At 38.6% G+C, this 16,061-nt stretch overlaps 1 protein-coding gene across 6 annotated transcripts; it reads right to left on the minus strand.

The window, feature by feature from the left end:
- Positions 1 to 7,086: 7,086 nt before the first annotated feature.
- On the minus strand, positions 7,087 to 15,790 carry FAM200B (family with sequence similarity 200 member B). 6 transcript variants are annotated; one of them, XM_012499739.2, is made up of 3 exons: positions 15,508 to 15,790; positions 11,075 to 11,301; positions 7,087 to 10,608 (listed from the first exon to the last, which is right to left on the minus strand). In XM_012499739.2, the coding sequence occupies exon 3, from the start codon at positions 10,560 to 10,562 to the stop codon at positions 8,589 to 8,591; it is 1,974 nt and encodes a 657-aa protein (XP_012355193.1). In that variant the 5' UTR covers positions 10,563 to 10,608; positions 11,075 to 11,301; positions 15,508 to 15,790; the 3' UTR covers positions 7,087 to 8,588. The 6 variants fall into 6 exon arrangements, with proteins under 6 accessions (XP_012355193.1, XP_030657038.1, XP_012355184.1 ...); XM_030801178.1 differs by having other exon boundaries at positions 7,087 to 10,612; XM_012499730.2 differs by having other exon boundaries at positions 7,087 to 11,301; positions 15,561 to 15,790.
- Between the last annotated feature and the right edge of the window lie 271 nt (positions 15,791 to 16,061).

Consider the following 16,061-nt stretch of genomic DNA (forward strand, 5'->3'; position numbering starts at 1 on the left):
TCCTCTTCTCTTCTCTTTTCCCTCATGGTTTACTCCTTTTTCATTTTGTTTATATTCATCTTATTTATTGTCATGGGGGATGAGTTTGTTTTGAGGGAAGAAGTCTTTCATACCTCACAAACCCTCAAAACATGACTTCATCTTAATGTGTGAGGCAACAGGAAATACACAGCACCACTTCTGAAGTACCCATGCATCTGTCTGTCTACCTATCTATCTAATCTGCATCTAGCAAACCTTCAGATTTAACTACAGTTTTCAGGAAATATAGAGGATAGAGGGTCATGTTAAATGATACCACAGGCAGTCATGCACTGAAACTGGCTGACAATATTTGACAGATATATTTTCAAAAATGTATCAAAAATCTGTGAGCCATTTGTTAAACACAGTCATATTAAAAATTAAATTATATAAACTTACAATAAAATAAATTATATTAAAATCAGGCTGGGTGCAGTGGCTTACGCCTATAATCCCAGCACTTTGGGAGGCCGAGGTGGGTGGATCACGAGGTCAGGAGTTCGAGACCATCCTGGCTAACATGGTGAAACCCTGTCTCTACTAAAAATACAAAAAATTAGCTGGGTGTGGTGGCGGGTGCCTTTGGTCCCAGCTACTTGGGAGGCTGAGGCAGAAGAATGGTGTGAACCTGGGAGGTGGAGCTTGCAGTGAGCTGAGATTGCGCCACTGCACTCCAGCCTGGGCTACAAAGTGAGACTCTGTCTCAAAAAAATAAATAAATAAAAGCAAAGGTAATAAACATCCAAAATACATAACTTCTTAATTATTTTACTACATGTTGCTATTATTTATGCTCTTGGGGATATTTATATTTATGTCTATTTTATTTTCGGTCTACATGCCAAAAGTCAAAAAACAAATTTATGTATTGACATTCATCAAAGCTAAGAAATTCTGCTCTTCAAAAAGTGCCACTAAGAAAATGAGCAATCCACAAATTGGGATGTATTTGCAATACATGTATCTGACAAAGGCATGTATCTAAAAAACAGGGTTGTCCAATCTTTTGGCTTCCCTGGGCCACATTGGAATAAGCCACACATAAAAAACACTAACACTAGCATAACACTAACACTAACTTCAGCCACACATAAAAAGCACTAGCATTAGCTGATGAGCTTAAAACAAAAAGAAAAAGTTCTGTGTGTTACATGTAGTTAGACAGGCATGAGTGGAGCAGGAGAAGGCTCTTCCCACACCCACTAGGAATGTCAGGTGATGGTTTGGCACTTATTACATTGCCTCTTTAAAAGTAATAAATTGGCAGCTGACACCAGGGAGAGGCCATTTCCTTATGGCCCACACCTGCGGCACTAAACTGTTAATTGAATGCAGAGACCAGGGAGAAGCAACTTCCAGGGCATGTACATTAAGAGACAAAATGGTGGAGTATGACTTGCCAGGGGCACTCCCCTGGAAAATGGAAGAAAGCCTCCGATGGCATGCATACAGCTTCCTAAACACATTGCGCATGCTCACCTCCCAAGCACATTAAATAAAAGCAGTTGTTATGCTTGTGTGCATGCCCGGCTGGAGGCCCAGAGAGTCCCCTTTCCACTCGGATGGTCTCCCAGTCGACCGGGCATAGGCTGCATGGTAGCTCTCTTCCAGGATTCTACGGCTTGGGGCAACAAATCCTGCCAGGCTCTCTCACCGCTATGTCCCGAAGTCCAACACCCTGCGAGTCAGCCCCCGAGGACCATTCAGCTTCCTTTTCCCGACCTCAATTTCACCTTGTGTCTGTCACCACAGGGGGAGAATTTGGCATTCCTTGGAAGCTTAATGGGATGCCATGAGCTTAAGCCTTTCCAGGAGCCTACCCATCAGTCTGCCCTTAGTCATCCTCAAACAGATGTATGGTGGTATTGTGGTGAACACTTACTGGACACTCTGCCAGGTAACTGGAGTGGTACTTACGCTCTTGTCCAATTGGCTTTCCCTTTCACCCTGACATTTCATCAACCAGAAAAAGAAAAACCACAACACCTCCCCCACCAAAAAAAACAATAAGAAGAAAAGCCCCTTATGGGTCTTTTGACTCTCAAGTTAATATAGACGTCATTGGAGTCCCACAAGAAGTGCCTAACAGATTCAAAGTCCATGACCAAATAGCTGCAGAATTTAAACCCATATTTCCACCGGTAACTATTAATAAAAATGTAGCTTGGATAAATTACATCTATTATAATCAGCAACGGTTTATTAATTACACCAAGGATGCTATCAAAGGAATAGCTGACCAGTTAAGGCCTACTAGCCTAATGGCTTGGGAAAACAGAATAGCTCTACACATGTTATTAGCCAAAAAAGGCGGGGTTTGTGTTATAATTAAAACCCAATATTGTACCTTCATCCCAAACAACACTGCTCCCAATGGTGGCATAACAAAGGCCTTGCACGGATTTACCACTTTATCCAATGAATTAACTAAAAATTCTGAAGTCAATGACCCTATTTCAGAATGGCTAGGAAAGTGGTTTGGTAAATAGAAAGGAATCATAGCCTCAATTCTTATTTCTCTTGCAATCGTACTAGGTGAACTTGTTAGGTGATGTGTCATACCATGCATCCATGGGCAAATACAAAAGATTGTACAAACAGCACTTACTAAAGCCTCCCTTAGTTCTCCTCCACCTTATTCAAGTAAGCTTTTCCTTTTAGAAGATCAAAACAAACAGCAAAGCCAAGACATGTTAAAGAGTTTGAAGAGAAAAATCGTAAGAAAATTTAAAAGGGAGGAATTGTAAGACACAATGAATTTCTCCGAGTTTCTCTTCAGAAATGTAGCCTGCTAACTTCCTTGTCTTTTGTTCTCAAATTCAACTTTCCTGGCTGGGCGCGGTGGCTCACGCTTTTAATCCCAGCACTTTGGGAGGCCGAGGCGGGCGGATCATGAGGTCAGGAGATCGAGACCACGGTGAAACCCCGTCTCTACTAAAAATACAAAAAAAAATTAGCCGGGCGTGGTGGCAGGCGCCTGTAGTCCCAGCTACTCAGAGAGGCTGAGGCAGGAGAATGGCGTGAACCCAGGAGGCAGAGCTTGCAGTGAGCCGAGATTGCGCCACTGCACTCCAGCCTGGGTGACAGAGCGAGACTCTGTCTCAAAAAAAAAAAAAATTCAACTTTCCTGTTCCTCCTTGCCCCTAGTTACTGTAAAACAGCCTACCCTTTTTCTGTCATCCCTAATCAATAACTCACATCTGTTCCCTTGGTTACCTGCACCCATTGTGTCCCCGAAACTTCACATCTCACATGCTCCACCTCTGTACCTCACACCCCCCTCCCCTTTTATATTTAGAAAAATATGTACAAGTAGCCAATAGGTTCAGCTCAGATCGTGCAGTCCAACCCTAGCCCATGGGGGAGGGACACAGAAGTAGGAATTGCGTTAAGGATATAAAAACCCCCCAGTCTCCTTTGTTCTCTGTGCTCTTGCGATCTTAATTGACACAAGTGGCACCCTTCTGCTGAAGTCAATTGCCTTGCTGAGAGGATTAAACTTTTGCCTGAGTGCTCGTTTTACTTCATGGCACCGAGCATTTATTCCTGGAGCTTTTTATATCCAACAAACTCAAAAATAAGAAAGACAACCACATCTTAAAATTGGCAAAATAGTTGAACAAATGTCTCACCAAAGAAGATATTCCATTTCTAGGTATTTACCAAAGGAAAGATGAAAATACATCTATGCAGAGATTTGTGCCCATGTTTGTAGCAGCTTAATTCGTAACTCAAAACAGTAAACAATGCAAATGTCCAACAAGAGAAGAATAGATTAATAACTTGTAATATCATCATATAATAGAGTATTATTTAGCAATACAAAAAAAAGACAAATCTTTTAAAACTATGCTGAATGAAAGAAGCTAGATGTAAAAGAACACAAACTTTATTACTCCACTTATATAAATTTCTATAAGAAATAGTAGTATGCTGATATACACAGGCGGCAGAAAAGAGATTTCAGATGGAACGAATTGCCTGAGCAAAGGCAGAAAAGGAAAAACCGTGGAGCTTCTGAAAACAGTTGAAAGTTTAGTTTGATTGGTAAACAGGATGCAGATGGAGATTGGACAGGAAAGTTAGGGTCATATCTTAAAACCATTGAGCACAATGCTAAGGCATTTTCACTTTGTTCTCTTAATCATTATGAGTTATCAATAATTTCTGAGCTTCCTTATTGAAAACTGTGTTTCTTTTCTTGGCCAGAATTCTTGATTGCCAGAGAATGAAGAGAGATTATGCATTTAAAGGCCTTAGAATAGTGTTTCATAGTGTGCTCTCAGTGATGGTTTTGAATGCTTATCTAATACGTTCTGTGTGTTTATTTATTGTCTGTTGTGGAAGGCTGAAAAATAGCCCAGCAAAGATGTCCATGTCCTAAATCCTGGAGCCTATGAATACGTTACTTTACATAGTAAGAAGGCCTTTGCCGATGTGATTAAATTAAGGATCTTGAGATGGGGAGATTATACTGGATGATCTGGATGAGTCCATTGTAATCTTAAGAGTCCTTACAGGAGGAAGTCAGGTAAATCAGAGACACAGAGAAAATAATGTGATGGCAAAAGCAGAGAGATACTTGAAGATATTATGCTGCTGGCTCTGAAGATGCAGGAAGGAGCCATAAGACAGGGGACGCAGGCAGACTTCAGAAGCTTGGAAGGGTAAGGAAACATTCTTCCCTGAATAATCCAGATGGAATGAATCCTGCTGACACCTCGACTTTTGCCCAGTATACATTGGACTCCAAAGAAGAATAAATTTACGTTGCTTTAAGCCACTATGTGGCAATTTGCTAAAGCAGCAATAGGAAACAAATACAGATTTGGGTACCTGAAACCATCACTCTTTCTGCCCCCTTTTCCCTTCATTTGTAAGGTTGTACTTGGGAATCACCAGGAGTAGGACTATTATTCTTGTTTAATCTTGACCAGAGTCCACGAGGAAGGAAGAAAAAGCAAGATTGGAGAATAGGTGAGTTCAGTCATCAAGAGAGAGATTTTTCTGGCCCCAAATTAAGACAACTTTGCTGTAACGAACACTAAAATTACGGAAGTAATTTGGATTTGGATAATCTGTAGAGAGACTGGAAGAATTCTTAGGAATATGATAGAAGAGGCCTGAATATGCTCAAATAGGCTGTTAGTAAAAATACGGGTGTTATGAGGGCTTGGAAGTGAACAGCATGGTAGAGAAATCCTGTATCATATCAGAGAAAATCTTAACACACCATAAACTGTAGAAATATAGATGTTAAAAGTGCTGCTGGTGAGGGCTCACAAGAAATTGAGAAACATATTTTTGGAAACTAAAGGAAAGAGGGTTCTTGTTATACAGTGGTAGAAAGCTTAGATGAATTATGTCCTATAATTGTAAGAAAACAGAACTTTTAAGCAATGAACTTGTATAGTTGAAGTTTCCAAGCAGTGGTTAAGGTCTGACTTGAATTTTTCTTGTTGCTTTTAGAAAAATGAGACAGAAAAGGGATAAACTGAGAGAACTGTTAGAAAATGAAACTATGATTTGATGATTTGAGAAATTCTCAGCCTATCAAGATTGCAAAAGATGCCAAAGCTAAGAGATCCACTGTAAGGAAAACACGCTCTGGCGAGAAAGCCAACAATATGGCTGCACATCCTTAAAAAGTTTTTGAATTTTAAATTGTGGCAAAATATACACAATATGAAATTCATTATCTTAACTATTTGTAAGTGTGGGTAGTCTTTTGCTACTGCTTAGGAAGCACAAAAGATTACAGTATTCAGATACACAGAGGGCTCTTTGAAGAGCCATGTGACTCACAAACCCCCTCAACCAATCTCAGCAGAAGCCCCAACTAGAGATAGGATTATTCAGGAAACATCTGTTGAGAAGCCTCTTTCAATGGAGTGAATCCCTATGACTCACAATGCTTTGTTTACCAATAGAAACACTGTCAAATTGGACTAAAAGGGACAAAGTCGTTGAAATGAAAGAAGGCAACCAAGTTCCCTAAATTCAACCAGCAGGAAATGGGCTAATAAAACTATTTAGTAGCAGACATGTGGTACTCCTCATCAAAAAGGATGGCTCTGAGGGTGGAGCTCCAGGTACAGAGGGCAGGTGCAGGAGCCACAGCTATTCCCAGGCTTAGTAACCTAATGCAGTTTGTCCATGGGATTTTGAAAGGGATTGGCTGGTGTCTTCTTTTTAGCTTTCCTTTTCTCCCTTTTTGAATGGGAACATCTATGACTGTTACCCTATTTCTGTCGCACTACTGTTTTAGAGCACAGAACTTGCTTTCTAGTTACATAGGTCCTTAGATAAAAAATTTTGCCCCAGAATAGATTATACTCAGAGCTGCACCCATATCTAATTTAGATATGAGATTTGGGACTTTTTAGTTGATGAAACTTAGATGAGATTTGAACTTGAGCTGATGCTATAATGGGTTGAGATTTATGGGGACCTTAGGATGCGTGAATGTATTTTTCACATGGGATGGATGAGTCTTTGGGGACCAGAGGGTGCTAGAGTAGGCTTAATAATGGCCTCCCCAAAGATGTCTACATCCCACTCCCTGAAACCCATGAATGTTACCTTACATGGTAAAAGAGATTTTACAGAGGAGACACACAGAAACACACAAACCTCTGGATCAGAGACACAATTTCTTATTCATAGCAAAAACAGCAGCCAGAGTAGCATTGTGTGTGTTCCCTATGCTCCAATTCCTATAATGTAATACAGTAAGGGCCAGGTGTTACCTCTGCATGGAGTGGGTTGCACTACAGAAGAGAAGCCCCAAATTTTAAGTCTCTAGGCTTTTATGGGGCTGCTGACATGTCTGCCCATCTTCTCCAGAGAGATTACTCATTATTTCTGGAATGTAAGCAAATTCCCCTCCTGGCGTGAGAAAAGAGAAGGCTTTATCTTTACTTCCCTGGGATGTCTCTAGGGGAGGTGCTATCTCTAGCTTCACTATCCTGGAATGTTTCCTTTATACATTCTCAATTTGGATGTGAACACGGTCAAATAGGGGATTCGGACTGTGCAGAAATACGAGCTATTCACAGAGAATTGTTTTTCAACACTTTATTTCAAGCATCAAAAAAAAAAAAATCAATTACCTTCAATAGAATAGAAAATCTGAAAAATTAAATAAGGCTAGGCATGGTAGCAGATGGAAAGGAATTGCTACCCTGTATGGTTTTAATGAGAATGACCATGCCAAATAATATCACCCAGTGGGATAAGGGAGTACACAGAGATGCAGAAGTTGAAATTAGTTTGAAGACTATATTGTATATTACGCAATATACATTGCTTAAGCATCAGGAACAACGTGAAGAAGCAACATCAATGCCGTTTCTGGATGGTTACAGAAGTTATGTCAAAATTAGATTTTTAAAAGTAAAAAAGGCAAAGAAATTTGCCACATATTTAATAATTACTCTTGGGAATGACTGCAAATTAGAGATGTTAGGTATTATTGATTCATTTATTCTTTAGCAAATGTATATTGAATACATACTATGTATCAGGCAAATGGACATCATCTCCCCTACTATGGAAGAATAATAGTAATCAGATAATTAAAAATTATATACTCCAAGGTGGCAGAATGACAATCAGTAATCAAAATTATTACAAATTATATACTACAAGGAAAACAAAGAAATAAAAGGAATAATGGAAGATTTACCCTAGGGTGGTTAGAAAAGGTTTTTTTTTAGGGAAGTAACATTTAAGTTTTTTGAGACAGGGTTTCACTCTGTTGCCCAGGCCGGACTGCAGTGGTGCAATCATAGATGACTGCAACTTCAAACTCCTGAGCTCAAGCCACCCTTCTGCTACAGCCTCCTGAGTAGCTGGGACTACAGGTGTGAACCACCACACCTGGCTTATTTTAAAAACATTTTTAGTAGAAACAAGGTCTCACTATGTTGTCCAGGATGGTCTTGAACTCCCGGGCTCAACAGATCCTTCTGCCATGGCCTGCCGAAGTGCTGGGATTACAGGTCTGAGCCACCATGCCCAGTGAGGGGAAAGTAACATCTAATTCACACTTACCCTAAGAATTTAAAATAGTGACCAGAGTGTCTTTTAAAACCTAGCTCAGATCATTTCTCTCCTTCACTTAAACCCTTCAACTGTTCTCTAGTCCACTGACAAAAGCCAGAGGCCCAATAATGGTCTACAGAAACCTTCATGGTTTGGTTCCCCAGTACTTCCCTGACCTTCCTTCTTACTACTCTTTCCATAGCACTTAATAGCTTCTAAATATTATAAAGCTTATTTATTAGGTTTATTGTCAATTTATCCTTGCCAGGATATAAACTCTACTAGGGAATTATCTGTTTTGTTCACTTTTGTATCCCAAATGTCTCTGGAATAATTCCTGGCCTCTAACAGAAATTCATTAAATTTTTGTTCAATGAACATAAAATAATTTTATTAAATATAACAAAAATTAAAACATAACAAAAGTATCACAATGTTATAGTACCATTTAAATATTACATAGAAAATACTACAAAATAAGAAATACAAAAACAAAAACTAGGTAAGATTTTTATTTACTATGATGGGTGTGCTTGCCTGTTCATAAGTTCATTCCAGTCTGGAACACAGGAAGATAATGCTACCCGCATAGCTGCTGCACAATTCAGCCCATTTCTTTCCTTTGTTTTTAACTGGGTTAAGATGGAAAACCCTAGTTCACACAAACTAGTTGTTGTGAATGGTAGTAATAGCAGGACACTCTTTCTACTTAACAATGGAAAGTCTTCCTTTACCTTCATCCAAAATGCTGATAAACTTAAGGTCTCATAATCATTCTTCAACGTATATGAAGAACTAAGCTGCAATAATTCATTCTCTTCTTCAGGCACCAAGTTTAACTCAATTACTGATTCAGGGTTTCGAAAAGCAAATGGATCTTTTACCCAACTGTTTTCCCTTAATGTTTCAAATTTTTCTTCTGGAAAGAAATGGTTAAAAGTTTGAGACAGAGAAGTGAGATGCAACAGTATCTCTAATTTTATTTCTTTCAAAATGTTTTCATTAATAATATTCTCTTCAATATGTTGCAAAAATCTTGGAAACATGTAATAACTAGGACAATTACTTTTAAGTCTTACTTGCCATAACAATAATGTCTTTCGAAATCCCTGGATACGTTCAACATGTTGGAATACATCACTGTTTTTCCTCTGTAGTTTTAAACTCAGTTCATTAAGAATGCTAAAAATATCAGTTAAATATGCCAATTTTGTTACCCAAGTATCATCTTCAAAAATATTTGCCAAATGAGATTTTTTTTCAATGAGAAAAAAGTGAATCTCATTCCTGAGCTCATAAACCCTGCTTAGTATTTTCCCTTGAGACAACCAACGAACTTTGGTATGATATAGTAAGTGGGTATGATTAGTTCCAATCTCTGAACAAAATGTTTCAAGAAGCCGGCTATTCAATGAGCTTCCTTTAATAAAATTAACAACTTTCACTGCATTTTTCAATACTTCCATGAGATTCTGTGGAATTTCTCTGGATGCTAAACCTTCACGATATATAAAACAATGATTCCACACAGCACCATTATTAGTAACTTCTAGTAATTTTTTAATTACTCTGCTATGTTTTCCAGTTATGGTTGCTGTGCCATCACTTGTAATTCCTTTACAGTTTTTCCAGTTTAATTTATATTGGCCAACTATGCACCTTTCTAATTCTGTAAAAATATCTAATCCACTTAGGTGTGAGGTTAAATTTAAAAAACACAAAAAATCCTCCATAAAATCGTCTTGCCACGCATATCTGACATATACTAAAAGTGTTGTGCAGCTTCCAATATCAGTGCTTTCATCAAGCTGGATTGCAAAATCTATACCAGACTGTAAACGAGTAATAAGCATTGTTTCTAAATGTTCTGCAATAGTACATATTCGAAGAGATACTGTGTTATCATTAGGTATAGTTTTTAATTTATCAGCTGATTTATCATCAAATATCGTACGCACCATATCCAAACATGCTGGAAGAATAATTTTTTCAGCAGCTGTGTTAGCTATTTTCTCTTTTGCCACACGATATGCAACTAAATATGATGATAATAAGGCTTTCTCACTAACAGTAGTAGAACAACTAAGAAATTGTGTTGATAACTTTATGTCTTTTTTCTTTCTTTGAAAATATTCAAGAGGCTTATCAATAAGTTCAGCATGCTGAGTTTCTAAGTGCCTTTTTAATTTCGAAGGTTTTAAGCTTTCATTCGCAAGAATATTATTACAAATAACACACTGAGGTCTGTCATTTTCAAAGGGTTTTTCACATTTGATAAAGCCATATTTTAAGTAATCTTCATTATAACGTCTTGCACTTACTTTTTTCTTTTTGAAATGTGGCTCAAATGAAGTTGAAGTTTGCAGATTGGAGTCAGTATTTTTCTCAATATTGTCACTATTCACAATTCCAGATTCAACAGATGAACTTGAACATGCTTCTGTATATTTCACTTCACTATTCCTCTTTCTTTTAATAAAGAAATGATCCATTTTAATAGCAATTTGTTCCAGTTTGATTAAAATGTTATAAATGGCACTAACTCAAAAAAGAAGAAAAAAATATATAGTCTAAATAACATCTTTTCAAAAACTATACTCAAAGTTTGCAATTGAATCGAATATCTCAGACTTCACAACTAGTTGCAAGTAATTGTAATATAAAACTTGACTATACATTAACCTTGCTATTATGAAAATCAAGCAAGACACCCAGGAATCAATGACTGAAAACCATTTCTTAGCCAATATACATTCTATTCATCATATCTCCTCCATCAAATACCCCTCTCACATATTGAAATTGACCTCAGCATTCCTTGCTATGTGCACAATTCAGGCAAAGGATTCATGCAAAACACTTTGGTATTTTACATTTTATTTTGTTTTTTAAAAAAACGTTCATTGTGACTCACAGAATTGATTTCATGCCTCACTAATGGGTCTCACATATACCATGAAAAATACTGATATAGAGACATTTTGTGCCTTTGCTGTGTTGGTACCTTGAGTATGTCTGCTTGATGAAGAAAGAGACTAGCTGATCTGCTAGACTGTTGACTTGTATAAGAACATCTTGAAGTGGTGGGAATTTATCTTAGATTTTCATTCCTGAATCATTTTTATGGTCTGATCTAGTGAGGAGCCAATGAGGTTTTCCACGGCTAGGTCAAGTATCAGGTTGGAGTTGATGGTATATTTTTATGGAACTTTCCTGGAATGCATCCTTGACCTGGGAATAAGACCAGAGATAACACATTAAAGCATCACAGTACAAAGTAATATTACTGCCAGCTATGGGGGCCTTTATGATATCCAAGATCATGGATGGTGAGGCAAACAGTCTATAGCTCTCTTTATCACTATCTTATATTGGCTTAGGCCTATTTCTGTAAGGCAAACCACTTCAATTGAGATTGGTAAATAGAAAAATAGTGACAGTAAAACCCAGAAGTTGGCATCAGGAGTTGGAAAGTATATTAACAAAACAGAATACAGCAAGCCATGAAGGAGTATAGCTTATTCACCATACATACTTCCTTTTTGCTTGGCCGCACCTATCTTGGTCATGCCTGCCTTGGTAGTGCTGCACTGCTCTCTTGGATCATAGTATATTTCAGTCTTATGACCATAACAGTAGTTTCAACCCTTCCTTACACACCTTTCCATCAAATTATCTCAAATTTTTTGGGAGGGGTGCAGTCTTACATTTACTGTAGTGTTTATTTATTAAAATTTCCACATCTTAACTATGTTAATACTGTATCTTTATTATGACTGTTTGTATTAATTGTACTTTCTTATTTTTGTATTGTTAATCATCTGGTATCTAGGTGGGTCCTTGATGACTGGAGAGGTACTACCTCTCCCAGGGTTAGCTAATTCCTATGCAAACTAACCAATCCAGAATCCCCCTACTCCCAACACAGACATCTTGGGTTCTTATACTCCTGGCCAATAGTGCCCTATCCTAATCACTCCAGACCAGCTACCAGGCAACTAGGGATATCCCCAATGCCCCAAGTCAGCCAAAATTATTTAAACTAGCCAATTTTAAACCTGTTCAAGCCTGCTTATCCAGTTTTGCCCATTCCTTCCTAAGAAAACCAAATAAAGGCTTTCCTGCAGTTTCCTTGTATTTCCTCTCCCCACTGACCCTGCTGCTTCCAGGTATGGCACCCTTGCATGGTGTAAGGTGCCATGCTTCCTGTTTCTAGGGATCCATGAGTATAAAAATTTCTTCTTTAATGACAATCATTTTCACATCTGCATATCTTACCATATCTGATTAAAATAAATCCTGGGTACATTTTAAAACACTTTGTGTTATTGGTCTAGTTAAAAAGTTGTATAGTTTGGTCCTAAACCTCTTTTTCCTGATCAGGTTTTTTACCTTTTAATACAATTATTTTGTAGGCCATGAGTTCTTCTAGGAAATCAAAGTCCTAAATGCTTTAACGATGGTTAAATAGCTACAGATTACATATGGTACCTGATTGCACCTTAAAAGGTGTGCATCTGGGAGAGAATTCAGGACCTGGTAGATGCCTTTGACTTAATCTTGGTTAGATGCTTCCTTGAAAGATGACATGTTACAAATAGTTAACCTTGGCTGGAAAGAGACAAAGCTTTTCTTAGGAGGTTTTATGTCCTCTGCCAAAGACATTAGCAGGACCAAAGAGTTTATGGTACATACCTCTTGGATGTCCCAGCACAGTGGGTGGTCATCAATGTATTAGACCAGAACCACACTGCTGAAGGCAAATGCATCTAGATCTTTTTCTAATGCATAAGAAAAGTTGAAGGGCAATACACAGCCTTGAGGCAGTCTAAGCCAGATAAACAGCTGCCTGAAAGGGAATACTGACTCTTCCTTCCATAGTTAAAAGTTCATATAAGGATGCTAACATGTTTTAATGCTTCAACTTTCCCCCAAGAAACCTCAAACTACTACAATTTTGTCCTTCTGCCACCTCTCCCTAGATATTTACCATATATAGCTCCAGAAAAACAGTGCTAAACAAAACATGTTAAACAAAACATGCTACAGTCTTTTGTTTGACTTTCTTTACTTGTATCTCTGAAAGCGGCTTTAATGAGAAGCCAGAGGAATTTTAGGGGAGAAGTTCAAACCTGAGGTTCTGGCCTAACCATAAGTTCCAGAACTTTAATTTAAACAGACATGCTCAATTAGTACTCAATGTAAATCAGAGCATGTTCATACCCGAACACGATCACGTACACCAGTGTGATTCCATAACCCAGGTGGGTTCTGCTGGCCAAAACACCAAAGACCTATAAATGTGTACACTGATGCTTAAGATGTGTGCACTGAAATTGGCTCCTGTGGCTACATGGCAACATTTCCAAGTAATAACTTTATTCAGCTATCCATCTACTTAGCCTCCCTTAAGAATTGCAATTAAGGTAATCAAATATTTGTAGTTGAAAGTTTCTCATACACCAAGGTGCATTAACATGGTTATATGATGTGGTTTTAGGTAAGTGATTTTCCACTAATAAATCTTATCTACCTGTTCCTAGAATAGTGCTTGCTGTATGGTAGTTACTCAATGCATTTGAGAGAATGAGAAAATTAATGACACCTGTAGTAAACTGTACACTGTACCTTCTATTTTTATCACAGTCAGTAACAAATAAGTTATCCAACTATATTTGGACAACTGGGAAATATGTAAGACAAAGGCTAATAAAACATATTATTTAAAATAGGATTGTCAAAGATTCTACTTCATAATAAACTGCTTATGTTAAGAAGTAGAAACAATGATCCTATAAAAACATACATGTAAATTTAGATTTAGCTTTTAAAGCTTAGAACCTAAATCTACCTGAGAAAAAGAAACATACATTAAAAAAGTATCTTATTTTTATATTACTATATATGGATCATTATTCTCTTAGAAGCAATTGTCTTTTAACTATTCCATTCTTTCATATTCTTACTATTCATGTTTCAATCCCCCCTTGAAAGTTTATAACACTAGTTCAGTTACTATTGTATTAAACAGGTATTTTTAAAGGGTTTACTCTCCCTCCTAAATCAGACAGTTCATCTATAGTAACAGCAGTGGCAGTATATTAGGGAACAGGTCTGGTAGATGTGGTGATGAAAGCATGGGGAAGTTCTTTTTTAACTGAATAGGATGTGAGGTATCTTCTAAATGAGAGGCCGAAGTAGAAAATGTTGCAAGTTTGTCAGAAGAAAATATGAAATATTAGTAATTGTTTAGGAATGTGATAATATGATGGACTAGGAAAATGTTTTAGGATTTTTAGTCTGGCTGGTTGTCTTACTTGCTTAATGCAATGATTGTTATTGTTATAATGCTTGATAGTCTAAAATTCCCTGTCATTAATCTTTTATATCCTAAGATATATCTCTAGTGTGCTGTATCATCTTCTGAAAATACAGCTCTAATCAGCTTCTTCATAACTGGAAAAGCATTTAATGGCACCGAACTTGTGTAAGCTCTTCAGGATAATATCCTTTAAGCTTAAGCCTCATCTTTCCAGGTTTCTCCTTCATCACATGATCTCCATACATTGTACATTTCAGTACTAAAGTATGGAAATTCTTGAAATAGTTCATGCACTTTCATGTCTCTGCTTTTGGCTAGTATTCCTTTTGCCTAGAATACTCTTGTTGAGTCATATGAAGTCCTATTTATTCTTTTGTACTTAGTTCAAATGCTACAGCAGCCATACATTCAAGTAACATTTAGCTACCTACAGTACCTAAAGTATGTCAGGCACCGGAGATACTAAACAATGAACAGTGACCTATTAAAATACCAGAATATCCATTCAGCTATTAAGATGAATAAGGTGGAGTTACACAACACTGACAAATCTCAAAAACATTATGTAAAACAAGCTAGCTCCAAAAAGATGTACACATTACAGATTGCATAAAGGTGGTTGGGAGAGTGGTTTCCTTAGGCAAAAGGGAAGAGAATGAGACGGGGTAGGGCTGACAAAGGACTTCAATCGCTTATATAATCATTTATTTCTCCAATTCAGTGGTGAGTACACATGTGTTATAGTTTTGTTTTTACCTTTTGTCTGTTTAAAATCGTCTATTTTAAAAAAGGATTTATAAGGCTGGATACTTTCCTGAAGGCACTGGAAATCTGTCATACGGCCACTAACTTAAAATTACCTTCCATCTCTTGCATTTCCCTTTGTTTCCTGTTTTGACATTGCGCACACATTAGTTAGTACACTAGGCCTAAAGAGTGGAAACTGCCAGGTACCAGCTTTAGCTAGATTAAAACATGACCCTCTTCCCAGGAGACTCCCGACCGGTTTTCTCGTCCTCCAGGGACCCAACTAGGATTTCAATGAACTTTGGCCTGAACCCCTCGGCCGACCCTAGAATAATCGCCCTTCAGGCCCGGATTGCTTCTGCTCTCACCTTCCCTCAATTCATACGGGGGGCAAAACCAGACTGTACTTCCCGCAACGAACCCTGGAATGTTTCGCTTTAGCGGACTCCGGTCCACTCCCATCAGAGGATGCCCTTCTTTCGCCTCACCTCCAGCCAGCCGCAGCGACCCGGCCGGGCCCAGCGCTGCAAGCCTCAGGTCTCTCCAGCAGAGCTGCACCTCCGCTCTCCCCACAATTCCCTCCGCAACACCACTTCCGGCCTACCTCACAAATTCCCCATTCCAGCCGAAAAGAACTGGCTCGGCCCTCTGCGCATGCGTGAGACCGGGGCGGTCTCCGGAGGTGCAGAGAGCGGGCGGTGCAGGCTCCACTTTTCCACTTCCCTACCGTCTGTTGGCAGTCTCGCGGGATTTCCGCCTCTCGCGGGAGTTATTTGAATGCCAGGGCGGTAACGACTCCCTAGACGCTTGGGGCCCTCTGACAAGAAACCCGAGGAGACGCCGCGGAGATCTCTGCCTCTGAGCTGGTGGGCGGGCCGGCTGTAGCCCAGCGCGGACAGGGCTAGTCCGGACAGAGTCCCAG

The sequence above is a fragment of the Nomascus leucogenys genome, chromosome 20 (genome assembly GCF_006542625.1).
Source record: "Nomascus leucogenys isolate Asia chromosome 20, Asia_NLE_v1, whole genome shotgun sequence".
Lineage (NCBI taxonomy): Eukaryota > Metazoa > Chordata > Mammalia > Primates > Hylobatidae > Nomascus > Nomascus leucogenys.

What these genes read in the sequence shown, in the direction of transcription:
- FAM200B (XM_012499730.2), bottom strand. Translation starts at nt 10,562, where the DNA reads ATGGATCATTTCTTTATTAAAAGAAAGAGGAATAGTGAAGTGAAATAT.